Source organism: Danio rerio, chromosome 17, assembly GCF_049306965.1.
Source record: "Danio rerio strain Tuebingen ecotype United States chromosome 17, GRCz12tu, whole genome shotgun sequence".
NCBI lineage: Eukaryota > Metazoa > Chordata > Actinopteri > Cypriniformes > Danionidae > Danio > Danio rerio.
Genome location: NC_133192.1, coordinates 4,476,633 through 4,503,544, shown reverse-complemented (window position 1 = coordinate 4,503,544; position 26,912 = coordinate 4,476,633). Strand labels below are relative to the sequence as shown.

General features: G+C 39.2%; 1 protein-coding gene across 8 annotated transcripts in view; it reads right to left on the bottom strand.

Annotated features, from left to right (window-relative positions):
- Positions 1-26,912, bottom strand: part of sntg2 (syntrophin, gamma 2) — a 200,894-nt gene that overhangs the window by 83,018 nt on the left and 90,964 nt on the right. For 7 of the 8 annotated variants that reach the window (XM_073927412.1, XM_073927413.1, XM_073927416.1 and 4 more), the window contains 1 exon segment: positions 23,611-23,702. In XM_073927412.1, the coding sequence (XP_073783513.1) occupies positions 23,611-23,702 (92 nt within the window). 8 annotated transcript variants of the gene reach the window in all.

Here is a 26,912-nt window from a genome sequence, read left to right as displayed (position 1 = left end):
GGTTTTGGACGTGCAAAAAGAGTTGTGTGATGGACATTGTCTGAATACACTCCAACACAGTAAGTATTACACCAATCAGCAGTCTCCATTATGACTGCATTGTTTGCTGTTGTTTGCTAGGTTACCAATACTAAAGTCAGCAGCTCTAACAATCTGATGAAAACGCACCCAATTTACTTATATGATTCGTTTTTCTTTTTTTTTTCAACTTTTGCTTCACTTCAAGATAGAAACACGTCTAATGAAGACCATATACTGGGATTATGCAGATGTATTGAGCCTTATCATTTATGGCTCCTAAACTCTGGAATAGCCTTCCTGATAATGTCCGAGGCTCAGACACACTCTCTCAGTTCAAAACTAGATTAAAGACCTATCTGTTTAGTAAAGCACACACTCAGTATATCACTTAGCGGTATGATGATGATAAATGTGCTCCACACAGGTTTTTGCATCTCGTTTATATACTCTATAAACAGCAGCTACGCTAATTATTCTCTTTATTCTCTATTTCCACTTGGGGATACTAATCCCAAGGCCCTTAGACTATGCAGCACCACTGATTCGATCCAAGACCAGCGACAAGATGACCCCAAGGTTTCCATAATCCTGGACCAGGCCGTATCTTTGCAGCTGCTGTTGTGGTCATGAAGGAGTGAAGAGCATGAGACTGATTCCTGTGACGCTCCAGGGACAGACGAGTCTTCACCGAGGTCCAGCATTCTCCCGTCTCCGGCGCCTTGACTGCAGCTCTGCACAAGACCTTTGGCCAGTGGAGAAATGGTCGTGAAAACTGAGCCTGGTTTCTCTCGAGGTTTTTTAATTCCTCACTTTCGCCTATTGGTGAAGTTTTTTTCTCGCTGCTGTCGCCACTGGCTTGCATAGTTCGGGATCTGTAGAGATGCGCATCGATAGATTTGCTCTTCAGTGTTTGGACTCTCAGTAGTGATTATTAAACCACACTGAACTGAGCTAAACTGAACTTAAACACTAAAAACTGAACTACACTTTCAATTTACTATGATCTTCTATGTGAAGCTGCTTTGAAACAATCTACATTGTAAAAGCGCTATACAAATAAAGCTGAATTGAATTGATCTGTTGTGGGTTTGTGGAGATAATTATTCTAGAATTAATGACGACTCATTTCAGAGTCACTTGAGAGACAAAAACATTTTAACCTAACACTTTGTCTGCGTTTACACTGCCCTGTTCATGCAAAATAATCTTATCACAAATCGAAAAACAAGATTATTTTGCTTACCCCATTGACAGATTGTTTAGCTTGATTTAAGGAAAAAACTCACTTCATTTTGGCATATTATTTCTTAAAACAAGATAATATGTTTTGCTTGTCTAGAAATGCTTCTTGATTTAAGAATTTGTAGATATTTGGACTAGAAACAATACAAAAAATCTAAGAAAAGCTTTTTTTGCAGTGTCAGAGTTCCATTAGTGGTCGCCAAATTCAATAGTTTTATACAATTATCACAATGCTGGAGAGACTGTGGAGAAGTGGATGACTATGTCCACCTTTTTTGGCAATGTCCCAAAATTCAGGTGTATCGGCAGGAGGTTTACCAGGGAGATTAAAAAAGTTTTAGGACATATATATATATATATATATATATATATATATATATATATATATATATATATATATATATATATATATATATATATTTGAGAAAATGACTGCTAAGAGCTGAAATCAGACTTTTTTCAACAGACCTGGGCATTAATCGAAACATATTTACTTGATATTTGAAAGGCTGTCAGGGGCTTTGTCTTTGTCGTAGTTATTGCCTTTATATTGGAATGTATTTTTTTATTTATTTGTTTACCCTCCCCCCCCCCCCTCCTTCTTTTTTATTTTTATTTTATTTAATTTATTTATTTATTTTTCTTTAAGCTGTTTGTTATTATTATTTTTCTAGTATTGTAATTTATATCTATTATTATTTTCTTTCTAATTGTTTCCTTTTTTGGTGACTGTAAACATTCTAAGTAAATGTTATTTGTGTACTATGTATATAAAAACTAATAAAAAAAACAGTTTAAAAAAATAAATAAAATAAAGCTACATGTCAAGAGCACATTTTGTAGACTTCAGCCCCTGGTGAGCGTCACATTTGTCCTCCACTCACTTCTGCATTAAAACCCCACAAGTTCTATCAGTATTACCATAATATTATGTATGACATGCGTGAATCTCTTGGATGCAAATAGTCAGCAAAGTCTGTAAGCTTCTCATATCAAATCAAAATCATAATATTTCTGCTGCCAAACATCTCAGCGCAGCTTCTTCTGCAGTGCGCTTAAGATCGGGGATATAGATTTTTCGGAGCCATTTCTGACCTTGCCTCTAGATGTACAAAGCATTTTACAGTAGGTTTATTTAATAAAAGTCACAAACTAAACCTGAAAATGCAACCTGAAGGGTGTTTTGAAAAGCTCTTCACGTCTCCTACAGTAGCTTAGTTTCTCTTCATTTCAAACAGCTTGAAACCAATCCTAGCAGAACGTCCTACAGGGATATTATTGTTAACACTTTCGTTTCTTAAAGTAACATTTGAGTTTTAATTAATTAATTTAAATACATACAAAAGAAAAAAAAAATTAGTTTTAGTCTCAGTTTTCTTAGTAGTTCACATTTATACTATTTTTAATTTTATTTTAGTTAGAATGTTTGTGCTTTTTAATGTTTATAAATTCTTACAAATATAATAAAATAGATTTTATAACTTTTAATCGAGATTTACATATTTTAACCTCGAATCAAACCTTCTTTTTGTAAAATAACATTGTTATTTTTATTTTTATAAACATATTTATGTTAATATATGCATTCAAAACAGAAAGAGAATACATATTAAAGTTTAAAATATATTAAAATCATAATACGAATTAATATTATTATTATTCATATTAATAATACAATTAAATATATATGCATTTTACATAAAGGGCCCCATCATACACCCAGTGCAATAAGGCGAAAGACATGTTTGTTAACTAACTCCCTGTATTGTTCCTCTCCGCCTGGGTTCTGTGACTTGTGGCTGAAGCTGTTTCTGCAGGCATATCCTTCAGTCTGTTGTTTATTCGGACCGAGGCTGGATAATTAAACTTGATCTGACTTTCATCTTGCGCTGCTGGAGCCCAGAGATGACACTGAATGAAATATCGCAGACACGTCAGGACAGATCAGACTCTCACGAGGAGCAAAACACCAGCTCTTCATTACAGTTTCACTTCTGCAGCTCCAGAGAGACTCCATGCTACGGCAGCAGCGGCTCTTAAATATCACCGCTTCTCAATCAAAACACAAGCAAATCACTCCATATGCACCGTGTCTCAAAACATGCTTGCCTATTTTTAAATAAATATAAAGCAAGAGATAAAAAGTGAGTACTTATTTTTTTAATAAATGCATGTGGATAGAGATATACTAAAATATTTAAATAAATAAAAATATTTATAAAACATAAAAAATGTACACAAAATAGATATAAATTTTATTACATGCATAAGTAAACAGTTTTTGTATAACTGTAACAATATATATTGCCTACTAAGACAATACTATTAGACATAAGTAAAATAAATGCTTTCCTATAAGCACAGAGTGCAAGAGACTAAATTACTTAAATGAAAATAAATATTTCTATAAAATTAAAACAAATACAGTGCATCTGGAAAGTATTGATAGCGCTTCTCTTTTTCCACATTTGTTTATGTTAGAGCCTTATTTCAAAATGGATTAAATTCATTTATTTCCTCAACATTCTACACACAATCCCCCATAATGACAATGTGAAAAAAAGAGTTTTTGAAATTGTTGCAAATTTATTAAAAATAAAACAACTGTAAAATCAGATGTACATCAGTGTTCACAGCCTTTGCTCAATACTTTGTTGATGCACCTTTGGCAGTGATTACAGCCTCAAGTCTTTTTGAATATGATGCCACAAGCTCGGCACACCTGTCTTTGGGAATGTTTGCCCATTCCTCTTTGCAGCACCTCTCAAGCTCTATCAGGTTGGATGGGAAGTGACGGTGTACAGCCATTGTCAGATCTCTCCAGAGATGTTCAATAGGATTTAGGTCTGGGCTCTGGCTGGGCCACTCACGGACATTCACCGAGTTGTTGTGAAGCCGCTCCATTGATATTTTGATGGTGTGCTTTGTGGATCATTGTCCTGCTGGAAGATGAACGTTGCCTCAGTCTGAGGTCAAGAGCACTCTAAAGCAGGTTTTTATTCAGGATGTCTCTGTACATTGCTGCATTCATCTTTCCCTCTATCCTGACTAGTCTTCCAGTTCCTGCTGCTGAAACACATCCCCACAGCATGATGCCAACACCACCGTGCTTCACTGTAGGGATGGTGTTAGCCTGGTGATAAGCGCTGCCTGGTTTTCTCCAAACGTAACGCCTGACATTCACTCCAAAGAGTTCAATTTGAGTCTCATCAGAGCAGAGAATTTAGTTTCTTATGGTCTGAGAGTCCTTCAGATGCCTTTTGGCAAAATCCAGACAGGGACTGTATTCCGTCTGGCCACTCTACCATACAGGCCTGATTGGTGGACTGCTGCACAGATGGTTGTCCTTCTGTAAGGTTCTCCTCTCTCCACAGAAGATTGCTGGAGCTCAGACAGAGTGACCATCGGGTTATTAATCACCTTCCTGACTAAGGCCCATCTCTCTGATCACTCAGCTTAGATGGTCGGCCAGCTCTAGGAAGAGTCCTGGTGGTTCCAAACATCTTCCACTTACGGATGATGGAGGCCGCTGTGCTCATTGGAATTTTCAGAGCAGCAGAAATGTTTCTGGAACCTTCCCCAGCCGTGTGCCTCGAGACAATCCTGTCTCAGAGGTATTCCTTTGTCTTCATGCTTGGTTTGTGCTTTAACATGCACTGTCACCCCTGGGACCTTATATAGACAGGTGTATACCTTTTCAAATCATGTCTAATCGACTGAATTGACCAAAGGTGAACTCCAATGAAGCTGCTGAAACATCTCAATAATGATCAGTGGAAACAGAACGTCCCTGAGCTCAATTTAGAGCTTCACAGCAAAGGCTGTGGAGACTGATGTACATGTGATTTTACAGTATTTTTATTTGTAATAAATTTGCAACAATTTCAAAAACTCTTTTTTCACATTGTCATTATGGGGGATTGTGTGTAGAATGTTGAGGGAATAAATGAATTTAATCTATTTTGGAATAAGGCTGTAACATAAAAAACGCGGACAAAGTAAAGCCCTATCAATACTTTCCGGATGCACTGTATATGCCTTTACGTATAACATATTTATATACAAATAAGTAAATAATTTTATGTATAACTCTTATTAATAAATATTGCCTATTATGAAAATACTACTAGATATTGATTCATTCATTAATTCTCTTTTCGGCTTAGGGTCTTTATTAATCAAGGGTTGCCACAGCGGAATGAACCGCCAACCTATCCAGCACATGTTTTACACAACGGATGCCCTTCCAGCCGCAACCCAACACTAGGAAACACCCATACACTCTTGCATTCACAGTCATACACTACGGCCAATTTAGCTTAAATTCAATTCTCCTATAGCGAATGCATTTGGACTGTGGGGGAAACCGGAGCACCCGGAGGAAACCCACGCCAACACGGGAAGAACATGCAAACTCCACACTGAAATGCCAACTGACTGTGAATGAGCGTGTGTGGTTGTTTCCCAGTGATGGGTTGCACCTGGAAGGGTATCCCGCTGCGTAAAACATGTGCTGGATAAGTTGGCGGTTCATTCTGCTGTAGCAATCCCAGATTAATAAAGGCACTAAGACAAAAAGAAAATGAATGAATATTATAACATTTATTTAAGCAGTTTAAAAGATGATTAATGAAAGTGGTCTATAATAAGATAATTAATTATGTGAGCCATGTAGAAATGTTTTCTGCTGGTTTAGTTGTAGTAGACAGTATGGAGGCCAATTTAATTAGTATTTGCATAGAGTTTCCTCAGTATTCTTATGAATGTGGGCTGAATAAAGTGTGTTATTTGTAAGGCTCCACAGCAAGATTTAAACCACAGATCCAATATTTGGACACAAATCCACCATTAAGACAGGATTTTGACCATTCATGCAGCGCTACTATTAAATATATCTGAAAGATAAAATCACTATAACCAGAGCTGTGGTGTTCTTGCATTGAAATAGCTGCAGTATCAAGCATTTTATTCAATTTTATTCAAATTCAATGACACAAAAAGCGGCTACGCTAATTATTGGCAGGCGTGTAAATGAATAAACGCCAAAGCAGCAGCCGGTCGAACCGATGGAAGCCAAAAACACTGTCAATCAGCTCAATGTCACAGCAGCCCGGAGGAGACCAGCGCTGAGAATTATAATCACCTGCGGCCACCGGCTCAAGATTAGAAAAACAGCTCATTTGAGGAACACAAGAAATAGCACAGATATTGCTGAGTCAGCAGTTTTTTTTTATTTTTGCATATTTCCATGCCTGGCAAAGACACAAAGAGCCGACGGAAGAAAGAATTCCTCTGTTTACAGTAATTGGATCCAGTGGCTGCCATTCAATGTTTAATAATGAAGTATCTGCTTTTCATTCCTGGAAAGAAGTCTTACGAGCTTCAGCATTCCTCCTGCATTTTATTTTTGTGTGGCCAGAGGATGTGTCTCTAGGAGAACTTCATTAAAAGAATCTGTTCTGCTGCTGCTGGAAGAGCCTTCATTTACATAGAACTGATAAATGAGCTGATCTGAACACACCATGGTGACCACTGGATCATTTACCATGTGCTAAAGCAAAGATCGCTATTAGCACTGCTCATTTTTTGGGTGGCTGGAGGTTTGCCTGAAATATGGAAGGAACAAATTAACCTCAAACTGTAAAAGGAGCATGGACTATATCCAGAAACCAGAACATGACAAACTAGAGGCAGAACTCAAGAACAGAGCCCCATAACAACAACCTGGCAAACATCCAGAACATATCAACAATCAACACAGAGCTTACCAATCCCATAACAATACAGAACACCCTGACGACCCCTTAGCAACTGCCTGGCAAATATGTAGAACATCATAACAACCCCCAAAACACCCAGAACATGCCCTGATAAACATTCAGAACCCATTAGGGCCACCCGTACCAGCCTATGAACTCTACAGCAAAGTAAAAGCAAAGTAAAGAGCGTGAACATTTCATTTTGAGGTGTGTGTGTGTGTGGGGGGGGGGGGGGGTTACAGGAGTCAGAACAATAGATGGGCCTGAAATACGGGAGACTTCCGGGAAAAACGGGAGTGTTGGTAGATGTGCTTGAACACACTAGCAAACACAAAGAAAACCAGAAACAAACAATCAGAACCCCCTTAGGGCAATCAGTACCACCCTAGCAACTCCACAGCAATTCAGAACACCCTAGCAACCCCATAGCAACACCCAGGCAAATATCCAGAACACCATAGCAATCCAAAGGAAACCCAGAACATGCCCTGGCAAACATTCAGAACCCCCTTAGAGCTATAAGGAACACCCTAGCCACTTTCAGCAATTCAGAACACCCTAGCAACCCCATAGCAACACCTTGGCAAATATCTATAACACACTAGTAACTTCAAAGACACCCAATACATGCCCTGGTAAACATTTTGAACCCATTAGGGCCATCAGGACCACTCTAGCAACTCCACAGCAATTCAGAACACCCTAGCAACCCCATAGCAACACCTTGGCAACTATCTAGAACATCTAACAACCACAAAGAAAACCAGAACATGCCCTGGCAAACATTCAAAACCTCCTAAGGATATCTAAGACCACAATAGCAACTCCACAGCAATTCAGAACACCCTAGCAACCCCATAGCAACACTTTGGCAAATATCTAGAACATCATAACAACCACACAAAAAAAAAACCCAGAACATGCCCTGGCAAACATTCAAAACCTCCTAAGGATATCTGAGACCACTCTAGCAACTCCACAACAATTCAGAACACCCTAGCAACCCCATAGCAACACTCTGGAATGTATCTAGAACACACTAGCAACCCCAAAGAAAACCAGAATGTGCCATGACAAACAATCAGAACCCCTTAGGGCCATCAGGACCACCCTAGCAACTCCACAGCAATTTAGAACACCCTAGCAACCCAATAGCAACAACTTGGCAAAACAACCCCAAAGAAAACCAGAACATGCCCGGTCTAACAATCAGAACCCCCTTAGAGCCATAAGGACCACCCTAGCAACTCCACTGCAATTTAGAACACCCTAGCAACCCCATAGCAACACATTGGCAAAAATCTAGAACAACCTAACAACCCCAAAGAAAAACCAGAACATGCCCGGTCTAACAATCAGAACCCCCTTAGGGCCATCAGGACCACCCTAGCAACTCCACTGCTATTGAGAACACCCTAGCAACCCCATAGGAACCCCCTAGCAAATATCTAGAACACCCTAACAACCCAAAGAAACCCAGAACGTGCCCTGGCAAACATTCAGAACACATTAGGGCCATTAAGACCACCCTAGCAACTCCACAGCAATTCAGAACACCCTAGCAACCCCATAGCAACACTCTGGAATGTATCTAGAACACACTAGCAACCCCAAAGAAAACCAGAATGTGCCATGACAAACAATCAGAACCCCTTAGGGCCATCAGGACCACCCTAGCAACTCCACAGCAATTTAGAACACCCTAGCAACCCAATAGCAACAACTTGGCAAAACAACCCCAAAGAAAACCAGAACATGCCCGGTCTAACAATCAGAACCCCCTTAGAGCCATAAGGACCACCCTAGCAACTCCACTGCAATTTAGAACACCCTAGCAACCCCATAGCAACACATTGGCAAAAATCTAGAACAACCTAACAACCCCAAAGAAAACCAGAACATGCCCGGTCTAACAATCAGAACCCCCTTAGGGCCATCAGGACCACCCTAGCAACTCCACTGCAATTTAGAACACCCTAGCAACCCAATAGCAACAACTTGGTAAAACAACCCCAAAGAAAACCAGAACATGCCCGGTCTAACAATCAGTTCAATTCAATTCAATTCAATTCAGCTTTATTTGTATAGCGCTTTTACAATGTAGATTGTGTCAAAGCAGCTTCACATAAATGGTCATAGTAACTGGAACAGTGTGGTTCAGGTTTTAGTGTTTAAGTTCAGTTCAGTTCAGTTTAGCTCAGTTCAGTGTGATTTAATCATTACTGAGAGTTCAAACACTGAAGAGCAAATTCATCGATGCGTAGCTCTACCAATCCTGAACCATGCGAGGCAGTGGCGACAGCGGAGAGGGAAAAAAAACTTCACCTGATGGGAGTGAAGAAAAAAAACCTTGAGAGAACCAGACTCAGTTGGGCACGACCATTTTAATTTCTCCGCTGGCCAAAAGTCTTGTGCAGAACTTCATTCGCCGTGGTTTAAGCTGGAAGATGGTTTAATCAGAACCCCCTTAGAGCCATAAGGACCACCCTAGCAACTCCACTGCAATTTAGAACACCCTAGCAACCCCATAGCAACACATTGGCAAAAATCTAGAACAACCTAACAACCCCAAAGAAAAACCAGAACATGCCCGGTCTAACAATCAGAACCCCCTTAGGGCCATCAGGACCACCCTAGCAACTCCACTGCTATTGAGAACACCCTAGCAACCCCATAGGAACCCCCTAGCAAATATCTAGAACACCCTAACAACCCAAAGAAACCCAGAACGTGCCCTGGCAAACATTCAGAACACATTACGCCTGTTTCACACCGCAAGCGTCAGCGGCGCGTGAGCGGAGCGTGAGCAGCGCGTGTGTTTTCGGCGTCCATGTTAACAGATTAGAGCTTTCATACCGCACGCAGCAGCAGCGCGTCAGTGCGAGGCGTGAGCGTCGCCGAAGCAGCAGTGCAGCGATAGTTTCGGCGCTGGGTCTATTTTTGACGCGCTGCTCACGCTCAATTAAAGTGACAGTGCATTGATAATGACCAAAACACATTGAATGACAGTAAAAAGTAGCAATTTTACCCAATAAATGCGTTAATAATGTCAAATGGTTTATATATAGTCATTCAAATTAACTTAAAACGATTAAAAACGGCAACAAACATTTATTTAGGCCCGAACTACAAAACCGAATGTAAAACAATTTTAGTATCAGTTTTGCTTAAGTTGCACACTAGTGTTGTAGGAGAGGGGAAATAGAATATTTACGGGATTTGTAGTCCATAGCGAAGTGTATTGTGGGTAGTGTAGTTCGACACGCATGCTGGATTATGTGAGCTCGCTGTGTTCTGTGCAGCTGAGCAGAGCAAGAAAGTTTTAATCGGCTTTGTTTTATGTTCACTCGAATTATTCCTACCGGGAGCTGTTTGCACTGTGAATCTGACAACACGAAAATAAGTAAAATAATGGCATGCATTAATTACTTTTGTCCGTCTCATCCTCTGCACGAGCATGAATTAACGAGCTGTTATTCTGCCGCTGGACATCACTGAAGCGGAGAAAGTAACACTAGTTTGATCATGTATAAATATCATTATAACTATATTGTATAAATATGATTATAACTAGGTCTACAGCAACCTGATAATCAAAAAACAAATGACATGATATCACAGGCGATTGTCTTCTGACTGTAGACAATTCTCATATAAGTTAGCTTTAGAAGCATACAGTACTATTTGATCTATAAAATGTGTAAAATAAACATTTGCAGGTTAATGAAACAGCATAGGAGGGGCCTTGGTACAGATGAAAAGTTTAAAAAGTGTATTTGTATATAGAGGGGTAACTAGATAGAATAGACAGAGATAGGTTGATCTCAGCAGCAGCTGCCGAAGAGCTGCGCGCTGCAGACGCAGCTGGTGTGAAAGGCAAACGCCTGCGTGCTGCTACTGCTCGACATACGCGCTGCTCACGCTCTGCTCACGCGCCGCTGACGCTTGCGGTGTGAAACAGGCGTTAGGGCCATTAAGACCACCCTAGCAACTCCACAGCAATTCAGAACACCCTAGCACCCCATAGGAACCCCCTAGCAAATATCTAGAACAGTTTTCCTCAACCATGATCCTGAAGGACCACCAAGACTGCATGTTTTGGATGCCTCTTTGTATGTTACACCCATTACAGGTCTTTCAGTCTCTGCTAATGAGCTGGTGATCTAAATCAGGTGTGTTTGGTTAAGGAGATATGGAAAATGTGCAGGGCTGGTGGTCCTCCAGGAATGTGGTTGAGAAACACTGATCTAGAACACACTAGAAACCACAAAGAAACCCAAAACATGCCCTGGTAAACATTTAGAACCCCTTAAGGGCAATCGAGACCAACCTAGTTAGTCCACAGCAATTCAGATCACCCTAGTAACACCCTGGCTAATATCTAGAACACCCTAGCAACCCCAAAAAAGCCCAGAACATGCCCTGGTAAACATTCAGAACCCCCTAATGGCAATTGAGACCAACCTAGTAAGTCCACAGCAATTCAGAACACTCATAGCAACACCATGGCTAATATCTAGAACACACTAGCAACCCCAAAGAAACCCAGAACATGCCCTGGTAAACATTCAGAACCCCATAAGGGCTCCACAGCAATTCAGAACTCCCTAGTAAAAACCCAGGGCACCCTAGCAACCAAAAGCAACACCCTGGCAAACATGCCGAACAGAAATAATGCATATTCACCTGGAATAACCTGGAATAAGTATCAAAGCAGCGATAAAAGCTCCACTTTACACCTCTCATCATCATCAGCGGTTCTGAGCTCTGTTCTATTTATAGACTGACTTTTTACAGCCGCATTCAAAATCTAGATTTGTCAGCACTCTGAGATTGAGTTTCACATGTTCAGCCACTCTCTCACGCAGGTGGCGCTGAGGCGTGAATGGATTGGCAGAGGCTTTATGCAGATCTCAGATGTTCACCTGCCGACCTCATCCTCTTCCCAGACTCAGAGTCACATTAATGTGAAGCGTGTTCGTCTCGGGACGTCTGCCTTACTTCTGCTCTCTGATCTGAATGAGAAAGTGACCGCAGCGCTTCCTCTGACCCCACAGCAGGACTTTCTCACTCCGTCACGTCAATGGTGGCTGCTCTGTATTAACCTATCGAGAGGAGCCTTCGCAATGATTTCTGAAGGTCAGGATGAAGTGCTGCTGCAGCGTTGTTGACGTAGTTAAAGTACAAATTAAATTGATTTTGTTTGCTCAGATTGATTGCTTTTTGCTGAACAATTCACGTGTGCGTGTCATTAAGAATTATGGTTTGCCCTGAATTGAAATCTGAAAATGCATTTCCTGTTTGTTTCTAGGTAAATTCTCAGATTAGCTCAGTCTGGGGTATTGGGCGTGGCTAACATACTTAACCAATACTTTTCAAGGTGTCGGTTTTTACAACAAACAATAATGGTGAGCAGGAGGAGTCTACTTTACTACATCCAATCAGCTTGCAGTAAAAAAAGCCACACCCACTGTTGTCTCATTTAATATTTAGTTTGTGTATGAACTGCGTCACAATACACAATAAAATGATTGTCGCTTCCGGTTTAAGCAAATTTTAGAGGGCACCTATGAAGAAAACCATCTTTTGTTGGGTTTGATCCCAGCTCAGAATGGGATGGGTGCAGTATGACCGATGGGTTACACACGTAACCTTATATAGACCTTTTTCTTGGAACGCAAAATTACCCATTATGCTTTGCATGTATGCGCAAGGAGAATGCGAAGAACTTCCGGTCGGCAGCTGATGCGTGTAAACAGTCACATTTGGACAGCTTTGAAACGATAGTTTTAATCTATTTTACCTGCTTTTATCCTCTTTGAACTAATACTGTTGTCCATCAGCAGCATCTCCTGGACTGATCATTTAAAGAAATGCCATCTAATAGGATGGAAAACAGCTGCTGTGAGGCGTTTTCCCTCGTTGTCAGACGGCATCTTCTGCAGTTTAAATGAAGCCTCGTCATCGCTAAAGTCAACATTTTCTCTTTATTTCAAATATATAACCAGCCCAAACTAATGTAGTTCACCAAAATGTTTGACACACACACGTAGCCTGTACTGTGCCACTGACACACTGATTTAATAACTGTGACAAAGTGAAAATATAGGCTAGTCATTTAGGCTATAGGCTATAGGCTATAGGTGTCATTTCGAAATGACCGAAAAACACAAACCGTGGTGAAAACAACACATGAAATAAAACACAAACGACTCGTGATTAGAATGAACAGCAAATCAGCCAGCAGAGGATCAATAACAGACTTTTATTGCTCATTTTTGTAAATTGCACCACTTTCATACCTGTTAAGTTTCATGCCAGCACTCTGGTTTGCTCTCTTTCTCTCTCTCTCTGTGTGTGTGCGAGTGTGTGTGTGTGTGTGTTTGTGTGTTAAAGAGCTGCTGAGCTAACAGCTGACAGGCCAGAACGCACACACACACTGTATTTCTGACGGCAGACACGTGAACTAGGAGAAAGTTTTTCTCGTATTTCTGACGCGCTTGAACCACATGCGACAGATTATAACGGCTTTAACAGACACATTTCTAAGTTGTGTGTCACAAAAACACTCTGTTATCCATTAAAAACGTTATTGAAACCCATTTTCGGAGCGCAAATTACCAGTTGTACACGCTGTAAACAGAAGTTTTTAGCATTCTACCGGAAGACGCTGGTCGCTATGGCGCCCTCCATGCAGCAGCCATGAAAAAGATCTATAGTCATTTGACAAATTAGATTTTTAAAAGTAACACAATAGTTACTTTCCCAGGTAATTAGTTACTTTTATAATCATGTAACTCAGTAACTATTTGTGAGAAGTAACTAGTAACTGAAACTAATTACTCTTTTAAAGGAACATGTCCAACACTGCCAATCACTAAAGGTTATTGCATACATTTTTTTTGTTCGTTCAAACTACTTATTAAAAACGAGCTGAAACAACATAATTCTTGAGTTTTCATTGGGACAACTTATTTTTTCAATGCTCAATCCACAAATTTGGGAAACACTTTAGAATAACTATCCGTTATAACTAGTTAACAGATCATTAATAAACTGTTAGTTAATGAGTTATAAATGACTTGTTAACTAACAACTTGTAAGTTATCTACTGGCCATCAATAAGGCACAGTTATAAATAATTAACTATTAACTTTTATTTAACAAGTTATAAATGACTTGTTAACTGTATTTTAATGATTTAACAGTTTATTAAGGGACTGTTAACTGGTTATAACGAATAGTTGTTCTAAAGTGTTACCTAAATTGGTTAAAAGTGTTAAACTAATCAATTTGTGTTGAGACAACATGAATAAATTAAATTATGTGGAACCCTGCATTTTTTACAGTGCACTGAATCCGAAATTTTCGTTTGTAATTTTTGTACGTTAAAAAAAATCCGTTCGACCTCACATTGTCAATCGTATTGATACTCTGCCTCCAAAATCTTCATTCATCATTGTTACGCTCCAGGAGTTTTACGTATGTGTATGTCTCTCTTCCGCTCTTTCTTCTCTTTTACGTGCACGCGCACCTGTTCTTTCCATCTCTCTTCTCCCTCTTCCGGTTTCGCAGGTTCAGCCCCTTTCGGATTGTTGTAGGCTGTGGGATCGGTCTTTGGTGACGTGGTGGCTTCTGCGGCCGATCTGAGTGGACATTAGGTTTTTGGAAGGACGACTAGTGGGATGCCGGATAGAGGCTTTTGCATTCCTGTTTTGTTCCGTTTTTATTTGCCTCCAGTTATTTCTTTTGTTTTTGGTACCCAACCAGTTAAACTCTGCTGCTATTTGGGGATTTCCGCCTGGATTTTGCCTACCCAAATTTAAAAGCTTCCCAAATCCACATGCAGAGGTGTAAATGCAAAAATTTGGTATCATTTTAAAGAAAACTCTTTGAATTTTTATAAAACACTATTGAAAGTGTTTAAAATATCTGTAAATGTTGTCTGTGTTTTAATAAACACCTAAAATAGAGGCGCTTTTTGTATTTTTTTATAAACTCAAATTTGAAAGTGTAGCTTTTAGGTTCTGTGTGGTCCAGTGTGCTGTAATTAATGTTGGTGGTTCCTGCACATGTCTGTAATTTTAGGAAAAATGAAAAATGTCTCTACCATAATCTATGCAAAAGTTATTGTATTCCAACTGATGAGAGGTGCTGTACAAGCCACAGGGATCGATCATTGTTTTCATATTTCACTATTCTTTTGTTTGATCAAACATAATTTACTGTGTTTGGACCACGTCAGACATATAAAAGGATCACTTATGCACATCACCTCAAAAACAGAGGAGAAATGGCCCTGAAGCGCACAGCTTAAGGTAAGAGATGACAGCTGTCTGTGCTATCTGGGGCTGCTTATTGATCATAAATGTATTGTTTTCACTTCTGCGCCATGGAAACACCGCGATTCATTCAACAGCTGTTTGATATGTGAATATAATTCAGTAAAAAGAATGCTAAAACCGTATGAGCCACGGCAAGAGCTTTTATTTGAGCTATAACTTGTACATGTGTCATAAATGAACCATATGAAAATACCCAGCTCGGGTATCCAAAATACTGTGTATTTAAATGTAAATAACTTTTGTACAGTAGAATAAAAACCAAAGTGATGCATATGTGCATAAAATATAGATTCTACACTTTCAAACAAAACCTCGTAAGGGGGTCTGGTGCTATGCTAGCCCTTTAAATCTTAAAGCGAAAGTCGATGACGTCACGGTACCGGGTTGGCGGAGTTTAACTGGCTAATATAGCTTTGCCAAAGTTGTTATTGCCATCTTGTTCATTTTCATTCATTATTTGAGATTATTTGCTGATACTCTTTGCTTTCCCCAGGGGGGTATTTGGAGAGGTACAGTAGATGTACCTCTCCAAATCCTTGCATCACCTAGCAAACCTGTGTACAGTCACACCAGGTTTAGGAGTGAGCGCTGGCTTTGTATTTTTCTGTTTGGTTAAGTTTAGTGTAGGTAAGTTTGGCCGTGTAAACACAGAAGACTTGCTTTCGATTATTTTGGTTTCAGTTAGGTAAAAGGATTATACTGAGTTAGTTTGATTTTTTGGGTTTTGTTATTGTCTTTTCTTTCAGCGCCACTTTTGTCCTCTTCCCCAGTGGGTTTTATTGTTTTTGGATTATTTTGTGATCATAAATTGTTTATAATTTACCTTTTGTGTTATTTGTTGTTTTCTATATTATTCTTCTTTATTATTACTATTTTCTGTTAATCTTTGACTTTTGTATAATAAATGATTCTCTTTTTGGCAGTATTTTGCTTGATGCATGGTTCTTCTTCTTCCATATTACACAAAACTGTCACAATATAAATGTTACTTACTTCAGGCTCTAGTCTAACATCATGAATTTGTATCAGTCATAAAAAAATTGAAGCAGGTTTAATTTTTGCCTCTTTTTGCATCCAAAAAAAAAAAAAACGCTTGAAGAGGTGTTTTTACAGTTCAGAGCCACTGTCAGGGGCGGACTGGGACAAAAATTCAGCCCTGGCACTGTAGCCACACCAGCCCACATTACCACACCAACACAGCCCCACCCACAGACACGCACATTCACTATTTATTTTAGTGTAAAGATGGTGAAATACTATGACATACTTGCCAGATTTTGATTATGTCCGGGTAACCTCGAATTGGGTCGGCACATCTTGAAACCAGGCGGCAGTTGCCGATTGGGCCAAATGCTCAACATTTATTATTAATATTAATTTTATTATCATCATCATAATATCATATCTAGCAAGAGATAAAAGCTGTCTGCACTTAAGTACAATACATATATAAAAAAAAAAAAAAAACTGATCGGCCCACATTTAAAAATTGGTCCGGCCTTTTTGGCATTTGCCAGTATTGCCAGATGGCCAGTCCGCCCATGGCCACTGTGCAAGCAAAAAGTTCAACACAAAATTTGAGCTACATATAACTTCATGACAAACACTCTGCATAAAATAAAGACAGAATGTGTCTGACAATTGAGAACCCCTATATGCTGGATTCAGTAACCAGTGCACATATCCCCTGCTGCTGCTTGGTGTGTGAGTGTATGTGTGTGCATCCATACATTTGACGTACTGCCCATAGACATCTCAATAGAAAGCAAGGTCTGCTTTCGGTCCGTTGCTTCGACACGTCAACGCAGCCGCCATCTATTACAATGTCTGTCTAGTCCTGCCAGTCTCAGTTCTGGATTCGTTTACGTATGTGAATGTGTGAAATATCACAAGCAATGTCTGAAAATTCCACAGATTTCCTGAAATAAACCTGCATTTCAGGATAATCCAGCACAGGTCTTTGATAATGAGCTGAACTCTCCTTCCTCTCTATGCAGTATTTAAAGAACACAATATGCAGCCTATTCCTCTTTCCGTTTCTAGAACAAAGCATCACTGCTTGAACTGCCTCTGAAATGTTTTTTTGTAAAGCTTTAATTAATACGCATTGGACTCAGTTTTTAATGTGACAAATTTTTCGCATATGACTGCAAAAAAATAAATAAATAAAAATAAAATAAATTCAGACTTCAGTGTGCAAAGACTTTAAAGAGCCCCTATTTTGGGTTTTTGAAAATGACTTTCCATGTAGTGTATAGCACAGCTCTAAGTGAAGGGAAATATCCAGCTAAGGCTTAAATCTGAAAAGGCACCGTGTTTAAAACTATTGATTCAACGATAAAGCAGTCAACTTAGTGGCTTGAATAAATCGTCGCTCTAACGAGTCTTTAAGAGTCTTAAGCCCCGCCCATTTGTTGCATGCGCAAACCCAGGAACATTGAAATCCTCAGCCTGGCCCACAAACACTGTGGAAAGAAAAAGATGAAGACAAACAGTGTAGCAGATCCTAGTTAAATCATGTCGCGAAGACGCTGTGCTCTGAAGTGTGAGGGGAAAGTTAGCGTTGTTTTCTCTACCCAAAGATAAGGCTGTAAAGAATGAGTGGTTGAAGTTTACTTTTGCAATAATACCTCAGCATTATAGCCCCAGCCTTGTGCTGTGTCCCCGTCCTTTTTCTGACAAGTGCTTCAGCAATCTACACACAACAGGGCATTCATCTGTCGTTTGTAAAGGAAGAAAAACTATTGATGTATGAGACTTTATCAGAGCTCCACAGGAACTTTATCAATATGCAGTTCATGAATTAGTTTCTTCCTCCATTTCCCAAGTTTAAGTAACCTAAGTGTGATTAAAATGGCTGCCTCCTTGTTTTCTTTAGCTTGCAAAATTTGTATTTATATTTTGTTGCTTGTAACCGCTTGTACTGTATCTGGTTACATTTACATTTACATTTAGTCATTTAGCAGACACTTTTATCCAAAGCGACTTACAAATAAGGACAAGGAAGCAATTTACACAACTATAAGAGCAACAATGAATAAGTGCTATAGGCAAGTTTCAGATCTGTAAAGTCTAAGAAGGAAAGCATTAGCTTTTTTTTTTTTTTTTTGAGTACAGTTAGTGGTATATCCAGAGGCAATTGCAGATTAGGAAGTGAAGTGGAGACTAAATAACTAAATAGCTGAGTTTTTAGTCGTTTCCTGAAGACAGCGAGTGACTCTGCCGTTCTGATGCAGTTAGGGAGTTCATTCCACCAACTAGGCAGATTGAACGCGAGCGTTCGGGAAAGTGATTTCTTCCCTCTTTGGGATGGAACCATGAGGCGACGTTCATTCACAGAACGGAAATTTCTGGAGGGCCTATAAATCTGCAGAAGTGAGAGCAGATAAGAAGGAGCAAAGCCAGAAGTCGCTTTGTAGGCAAACATCAGAGCTTTGAATTTAATGCGAGCAGCAACTGGCAGCCAGTGCAAACGGATGAGCAGCAGAGTGGCATGTGCTCTTTTAGGTTCATTGAAGACCACTCGTGCTGCTGCGTTCTGGAGCAGCTGAAGAGGCTTGATAGAGTTAGCTGGAAGCCCGGCTAGTAGAGAGTTGCAGTAATCCAGTTTGGAGAGAACAAGAGCTTGAACAAGAGTTAAGCTGCATGTTCAGATAAGAAGGGTCGGATCTTTCTGATGTTATAGAGTGGGAATCTGCACGATCGAGCAGTTCTAGAAATGGTTCTAGTTCTAGAGCAGTTCTAGTTCTGGTTAACTCTTTATATTCTCATATCGCGTCTAATGCTGCTTTGTTTACAGATTTAAATGCATTTGTGAGCTCGCGATCCTCTGCCGTTTGTCATTGCTATGGCCACCGTCAGCTGTTCCTACACAAGAAGTTAGTCGCTACAAATAGTTCAGCTTTTGCCACTGTGTGGATTAATACTGAATGCGTGTTGTTGTAATTACTTATGGTTATATATGGCAATATGCTGGTGGTAAACTGCATTGCTTTAATGCTCTCCTGCACTGGGCTCACACATACACTCTGCACTCTGACTATTTCAACAATGTTGATAAGCTGTGGTGGATATTTCTCCCTGGCTGATTCTCAATGTGCTTCTTCAACAGTCTTGCATCCTCGTTTAACGTCATCATCAACTGCCAAAGTTCAGTTCCAATACTCAAGACTGCAAGAACGGAGGACGCGTAAAACTTCCCGGATGTGATCTTGATATCGAGGACGCATCGATGCAGACTTGAGCACGGAACTCACTCTAGAAGTCCGTAAAGTTATTGCGACCAGAGGTGGAAAGTGTAGCATTTTATATAAGTTCATTATTAAAGTTTAGAGATATAACTGATTTATCTCAGGAGTTTCCCTAAATGAAATAGTGAAAGTAAACAATACCATGAAGAAAACAAGAACAAAACAAGAAAAAAAAGGAGCATGGTACGCTTTATGTCGGTAGGCAATGACTGAATCAGCTGGGTATTGTTCGAGAGTGTTGCTGTTTATATTATTATAATTTTAATAATTAATAATGTCGTGATATTCATGATTTGTGAAGTTATACAGCTCCGGATAACCCAAAACAGCAACCCCAAGTGTCTCCTCCATCTTTAAAAGTCTCCGTTGTTGTCTTGACAAAACAAACACTGCAGGCACCTCAACGGAAACCCTGCATCTGTTTTCCTTTGCTTGGAGAATGAAACGGACGCGAGTGACGTAACATGCTTTTTTCCGCTCGGAGTTGACTCTTTTTTTCAACTGAGAGCGCACAGTGCGCAAAGGCCAAAAACGGGAGGCACAGCAGGCGGTTAAAACGCAAGACGCGCATGGCGCAGCATGCAAAACAATCGCAGCCGTTAGTAAACCATTCAAAAGAGGCGCCTCTCAACGTATAAATTGCGTTTGGTGTGATCGGCCCCTAAGGGTGTTTATTTGCTGAAATTCTTATTAAAATCGTATGAAATGCAGGGCTCGAAATTGCGACCATTTTGGTCGCATATGCGCCCGAAATTTTATCTATGCGCCCTTAAAATATATTTGGGAGCATTTCTGCGAGTGCTTAAAGTTGTTGTTTGTGACCAGTTTTTACTGCAAAATGTTCACCACATGCGCGGATTCGGGAAACATTCACGCAGAATGCATCTCTAAGCTCTTTGTCTGCACTTGAAACGCGAAACGCAGCGGAATGGTTTAAAACAGTTGTCATGTCAACTTGCTGCAGTAAACAAAGCCAAGTCCGTAATGCTTGCCCCGCCTTCACGCTCTACTTATTGGCCCACCACTGCTCTAGCACTGAACGCGAATGATTGGTTAATATCAGCTGTCAATCACTCAGTCAGTGCCTTCTGGCTTGGGATGACAGAGAGCTGCTACTGCGAACAATTGTAAAGCGCTGAAGATGAGAATGAAGATAACACTGACAGATTTTGTTTTAGTAACCATGGCATCTAAAGTTACAAATAATGACACATCTTAGTAGAGATCATGAGCTAAATGTTAATCCATCATCTACACTTTTCCAAGAGTGGATAAAAGACTTCTGTTGGCTTCAAGTCTGCTATGAAAAGTCTGTGGGATGGAATTTTTAGGTAACTGTTTGCCACATCTAGCACCAGAGCTTCTGATTAAATTTCATATAATCGCCAGATGCTGTCCGTCGTGCAAGTGGCAGCTATATGTCAAATTTAACATGTACATCATCGCAAACGGGCTTGCACTGAGAAAACTAACATCGCTACTCCTAAAAAAAAAAAACGGTGTTGCTATTAACATGTATGCATATAATAAGGTACAGTATGTGTCAAAAGCATCAGTGCAATATTAGACAGCACCAGTGAGAACAGCACAGATATATTGTTTACAGATTCATTTAAGCAGTGTGTGCAGGGCCGGTGAGCGCTCCGTGTATGCTTTGGTCACTCAGTTACGTTATAAAAATGTATTTTCTTGTGATAACGGGATTTCGTTAAGACATATTTTCCTCACGCTTGCATATATATATATATATATATATGTATATATATATATATATATATATATATATATATATATATATATATATATATATATTAATTTTCTTTTGCTTGTTAGTTTGATTACTGTTAATTTCAAATACAATAAATATGTTTGTATAAAACTTGTAGTAACGGTGCTACCAAGCAAAAAGGTTAATTTCGAGCCCTGAAATGAATTTAATTTATATTGTGCAACGTATAGTTATAATGTTTTTATGCAGTGTATATATTTTGAAAACGGGAAAAACAATAAATCGTTGCCTAAATGTTGTAATGTTTAAATGATTTTCCATTAAAAATGCGTGAAGGTCACGTGACCATTGGGAAGAATCAAGGAAGAACGCAGCATCTCATTTCTCACAGGACGCATTCTTTGTTCTCGTAGTTTCCCGAGTTTGTTCTTCAGAGGACACCTGGCAAGAACGGTCTCCACAAGAACGCAAGCCAGTTCTCTGTTTTCTTGGAACTGAGAAACAGCCTCTGTCTCATGCTAAACGCAGTCAACCAAATCACAACAGACTGGGTCATCGAACCAATCAGCGCAGATTAGCATCGCACTGAGGAGGGGTTTGGGAACAAATGAATCGCTGAACGAATCAAATGGGAGTCGTTGGGATAATTAAGTAAAAATAAATGCATAAGACAATAGCCCCTTTCACACAGTGATACCTGTAAATATCCGGAAAATTTCCGGAACGACTTTACCGGTAAATTAAAAAAAGCGCTGTTCACACAGGCGAGGACGTTACGGAATTTACGTCCAGAAAAGAGCATTCACACATCCATCGCAAAATGCCGGTAAATTCTGACATCATTAACCAGAAATGAGCTCTAAACGGCTGCGCTTGTGTTTTTAAACATTTGACTACATTACAAACTCTTTGGATGGATCAGTATTGAGTACAACTCCAATGAAAACATATAGAGGAACACTTTCGCATGTCGAGATGGTTATGATATGTGTGTGTGTTCGCGCTATATATGGGCACTCACAGGCACACGCAAAGCTTGAAGGTAAAGTCACACCTTCATAGCCACAGCCATATCACCCTGCAGCCCAAGACCGGTTACTCACTGAAGCTAAGCAGGGCTGAGCCTGGTCAGTACCTGGATGGGAGAACACTAGGGAACACTAGGTTGCTGTTGGAAGTGGTGTTAGTGAGGCCAGCAGGGGGCGCTCAACCTGTGGTCTGTGTGAGTCCTAATGCCCCAGTAAAAGTGAAGGGGACACTACACTGTCAGTGGGCGCCGTCTTTCGGATGAGACGTTAAACCGAGGTCCTGACTCTCTGTGGTCATTAAAAATCCCAAGGCACTTCTCGTGAAAGAGCAGGGGTGTAACCCCGGTGTCCTGGCCAAAGTCCCTCTATCGGCCCTTACGATCATGGCCTCCTAATCATCCCCTCTCCACCGAATTGGCTCTATCACTGTCCCTCCACTCCACCAATAGCTGGTGTGTGGTGAGCGCACTGGCGCCGTTGTCCTGTGGCAGCCGTCGCATCATCCAAGTGGATGCCGCACACTGGTGGTGGTGTGGAGAGACCCCCCCTCATGATTGTGAAGCGCTTTGGGTGTATGGCCATACACAATAAATGCGCTATATAAATACACATTACATTACATTACATTACATAAACAAACAATGGATAATCATAAACATTTTATCAATAATTATTTACACAGTTAGCATTAAGGAGGAACATAGAAACGTGATCTGACTAACATCTAATTGCTAAAGGTGTCTGGAAAAATATTTAAAGGCTTTTATTCTCATAAACCGCACGCACGTGAATGCGTCTGACTGTTCTGATTGGCTAAAGCAGGTGTCTCACGTCAGCACGTTCTAGACGTGGACGCGCTCTTTCCGGCAATCTTCCTTCTGCATTCACACAGCGCAGCATTCCGGCAAATTACCGGTAATGTTACAACTTCTCTTTCCGTAAAATAGCCAGAACGAATTTACCGGTATTTTCAAAAAGGGCCTGTTCACACATACAACCTTTCCGGAAAATTGCCGGTATGTGTGAAAGGGGCTAATGACAGTGTTTTTTGACCTTGCATGCATATCAGCTTGTTGTTGGAGACCCCCAAAACCAAAGTATGACCCTTTTTAATGCATAATAGGGGCTTTTTAACTCATTTTCAGGCTGATTCTATCATCCGTTTTACTGTAAAGCTTATTAATAATCTCTTTAACAAAAGTGACACGTAAGTGGTATTATATAAAGGTGTTTTACCGTGTTGCTGGAGTTCCCATTTAAATGCAAACCACTGTCGAAAAGCGGCGACGAGGCCCTGCTACTGTGATCACTGGACGGTCCAGGTGAACCTGAGGAAAAATACAGCAGATTATTACATAAAGCAGAGCTCGTGCTGTGTGCAAATCTCCTCTGCTCTTTAAATCCGTGCGATATGATGCGTATTAACTTTTGCAAGCGGCTTTCCAGGTTTGTCACGATGCCACGGACTCTGAAGTCACAGGAGATTATGGCTGAGGTGAGTGTGAAATACTGAAGACGCAGGAGTTTTGACACGGCCATCGCTGGAAAATGCAGAGTGAAAAATACATTTCATGCCGAGGATCTCTGAAAGTTTTATGCACACCGATGCTGCTGTGCATCTCATTGAGTCTCCAGAGATTCAGCAGTGCTGCCTGTGATGAGCTCTTACAGTATGTGGGCTGCATTCAACTCTTTTGCACGGAAAAAAAAAAAGTGGGATTTTGTGCTTTTCTGGTTTTTATTTTGCTATAAATACAGAGAGCTTTTAAGAGCAGGCTTGACAAAATGGAGAGTAAAGAAAACACAAGAAAACACACATAAAATTAAAATAAAATGGTTATTTAGCAACTGTTTATTTTACTAATTATATACAGGGCTTGACATTAACTTTTTGATCACTAGCCACTGTGGCTAACCAATAGTAGCAAAGAATTCTGGCCCAGATTTGGCAAAAAGCTGGCACAGCAGGCATTCATCCGGCACTGGCATACAGCATGTGGGCCAAACATGGCCCGGGTTTGGCAGAGGTGGCACTGTTTTTAAGGCGGCACACAAGACCTGGGCCAGATGTAAAACATAGTATTTAGCCCAGATTTAAAAATTGGATAAGTGGGCCATGTGAGTTTGGCCAGTCTTGACCCACATTTAAAATACACTAAAATCATTTTTGAGTAAAGAAAAAAAATTCTACCAATCAGGTCACTCTGAAAAAGCGTGCCCATAGTGTGCCTAAAGCGCATCACTCCATGGGTTTATCAATTACATTGCAATCGTGACACACCAACCCATCTGGCCCAGTTCAGGCCCAGTTATGAGTTATTAACTTGGCTGAGACTTGGCCCAGATATGGTCCGTTTTTGGCCCTTGTCTGGAAGCCAGATTTGGTCCAGTCATGTACCGTAATTCACTGCGGCATTTGGGCCAAGCAAAACCTGATTGTGTGGGCCAGAGAAATTTTGCTATGTGGGTAGTAGATTTCCAACATTACTAGCCACTTGCCATTTTCACTAGCCACAATCTTTTTGCTTGGAAAATATATTTTATATTAATAAATGTGACTTTGACATGCTAAAATGACTTGATTTAGTTGTGTTGTCCACATACCTCCTCAATAATTTTACTGTTTGTGTGTGTTGTGTATGAGCTTGCTCAATGTGCATGAGCAAATGGGTTGTGTCACATTGCAATTGGCTTTTATTTCACATGACTTTTTCGGGCTCAGAATTATGGATTTACTAAATTTATCTCTGACTACGCCAAAAAAAAGATAAAATTATTTCTTAGCCACACATTTTAAATGTGTCAAAACAAGCAAATATATAGCTGTATACATGCACTTTTTATTCAACAAAACTTTTATTTATTTATTTTTTTAACTGACATTTAAAAATATCTATTGTCATGTATCTAAAATATGCACAGTAATCTGTCCCCCCCTACCCCCCACCCTCCAAAAAAAAAAATTTATAAAAAAAAAAAGTTTTAATTTACCCTACTAATATACCTACTCTAATCTTATTAACAGGATTAAAAATGGTTAATAATAAATAAAGGGTTTTTAAGACTTGTAAAATCCAAATAGGAAAAAAAAACATTGATAAATTAACCCACTTCTCATTTACTAGTCTGTTATGAGCCATATCAAACCTCTTGAGCCTCCTATCTCCTCTTGATTTGAACTTTGTTTGTTTTTTGAAAATGTAATTTTCTGCATGTCTTCAAATCTGAAAATATGATTTATTTTATAGTGTGAGTTGTTATCCAATGTGATACAAAGCTACAAACATGTTCATTTGGACAGAGTGATTAACTGAGGTGTAGTGTTGTCAAGATAATGGAATTTCTAAATTAAATACCTTGCAAAATATTTATATTCAATAGGCTACTATTTTTTATATAATAACAATTCTATCAAAAGTAGTAGGCTACAAAAGATAAAGATCTATATGCTATAAATATGTTTACTTTAAATTTCTTCAGGGAATTTTTTTTCAGTTTTCCTCAAAATAGGTTGATTCGGGCATTGTAGCACTTTAAATGCATGTAATGCCTGTTTTATTTATACTTGAGCAGAAATTCCATATATGCCTCACAAAAGTAGAACATTCTAGGAAATCCCTAATATGGATGAAGGCATCCAGCTGTTGCTGTAGTAGAATGAAATAAATAAGATCTGAATAAAAATAAAAGGGCTTTAACTGATCATTTACACGACTGCGACAATAAATGTTTTATACAGTTGAATTATTAGCCCTCCTTTGAATTTTATTTTCTTTTTTAAATATTTCCCAAATGATGTTTAACAGAGCAAGGAAATTTTCACAGTAGCCTATGTCTGATAATATTTTCCTTTTGAAGAAAGTCTTATTTGATTTATTTCAGCTAGAATAAAAGCAGTTTTACATAAAAAAAAAAAAAAAAACATTTTAGGGTCAAAATTATTTGCCCTTTTAAGCTATATATTTTTCCTATAGTCTACAGAACAAACCATCATTATACAATAACTTGCCTAATTACCCTAACCTGCCTTTAAAGCCTTTAAATGTCACTTTAAGCTGTATAGAAGTGTCTTAAAAAACGTCTTGTCAAATATGACTGTCATCATGGCAAAGATAAAATAAATATGTTATTAGAGTTGAATTATTAAAACTAATATGATTAGAAATGTGCTGAAAACACTCTTCTCTCCGTTAAACAGAATTTGGGGAAAAAAATAAACGGGGGCTAATAATCAACTGTATGTGCTCTTCCAACCATTTTATGTATTTTCATAAGAAAGTCGATTTATAATTTGATGCAAATTGACATAGCATGCTACAGTAGAATATAGCTATATAACAATAAGCTAGATGCATAAACTCACTGTGATTTAACTATTACAGAAACAGATGTGACTTGCTATCTCATATATATATATATATATATATATATATATATATATATATATATATATATATATATATATATATATATATATATATATATATATATATATATTTATATCTAGAAAGCTAGAACAATTTACGTTTTTTTTTTTT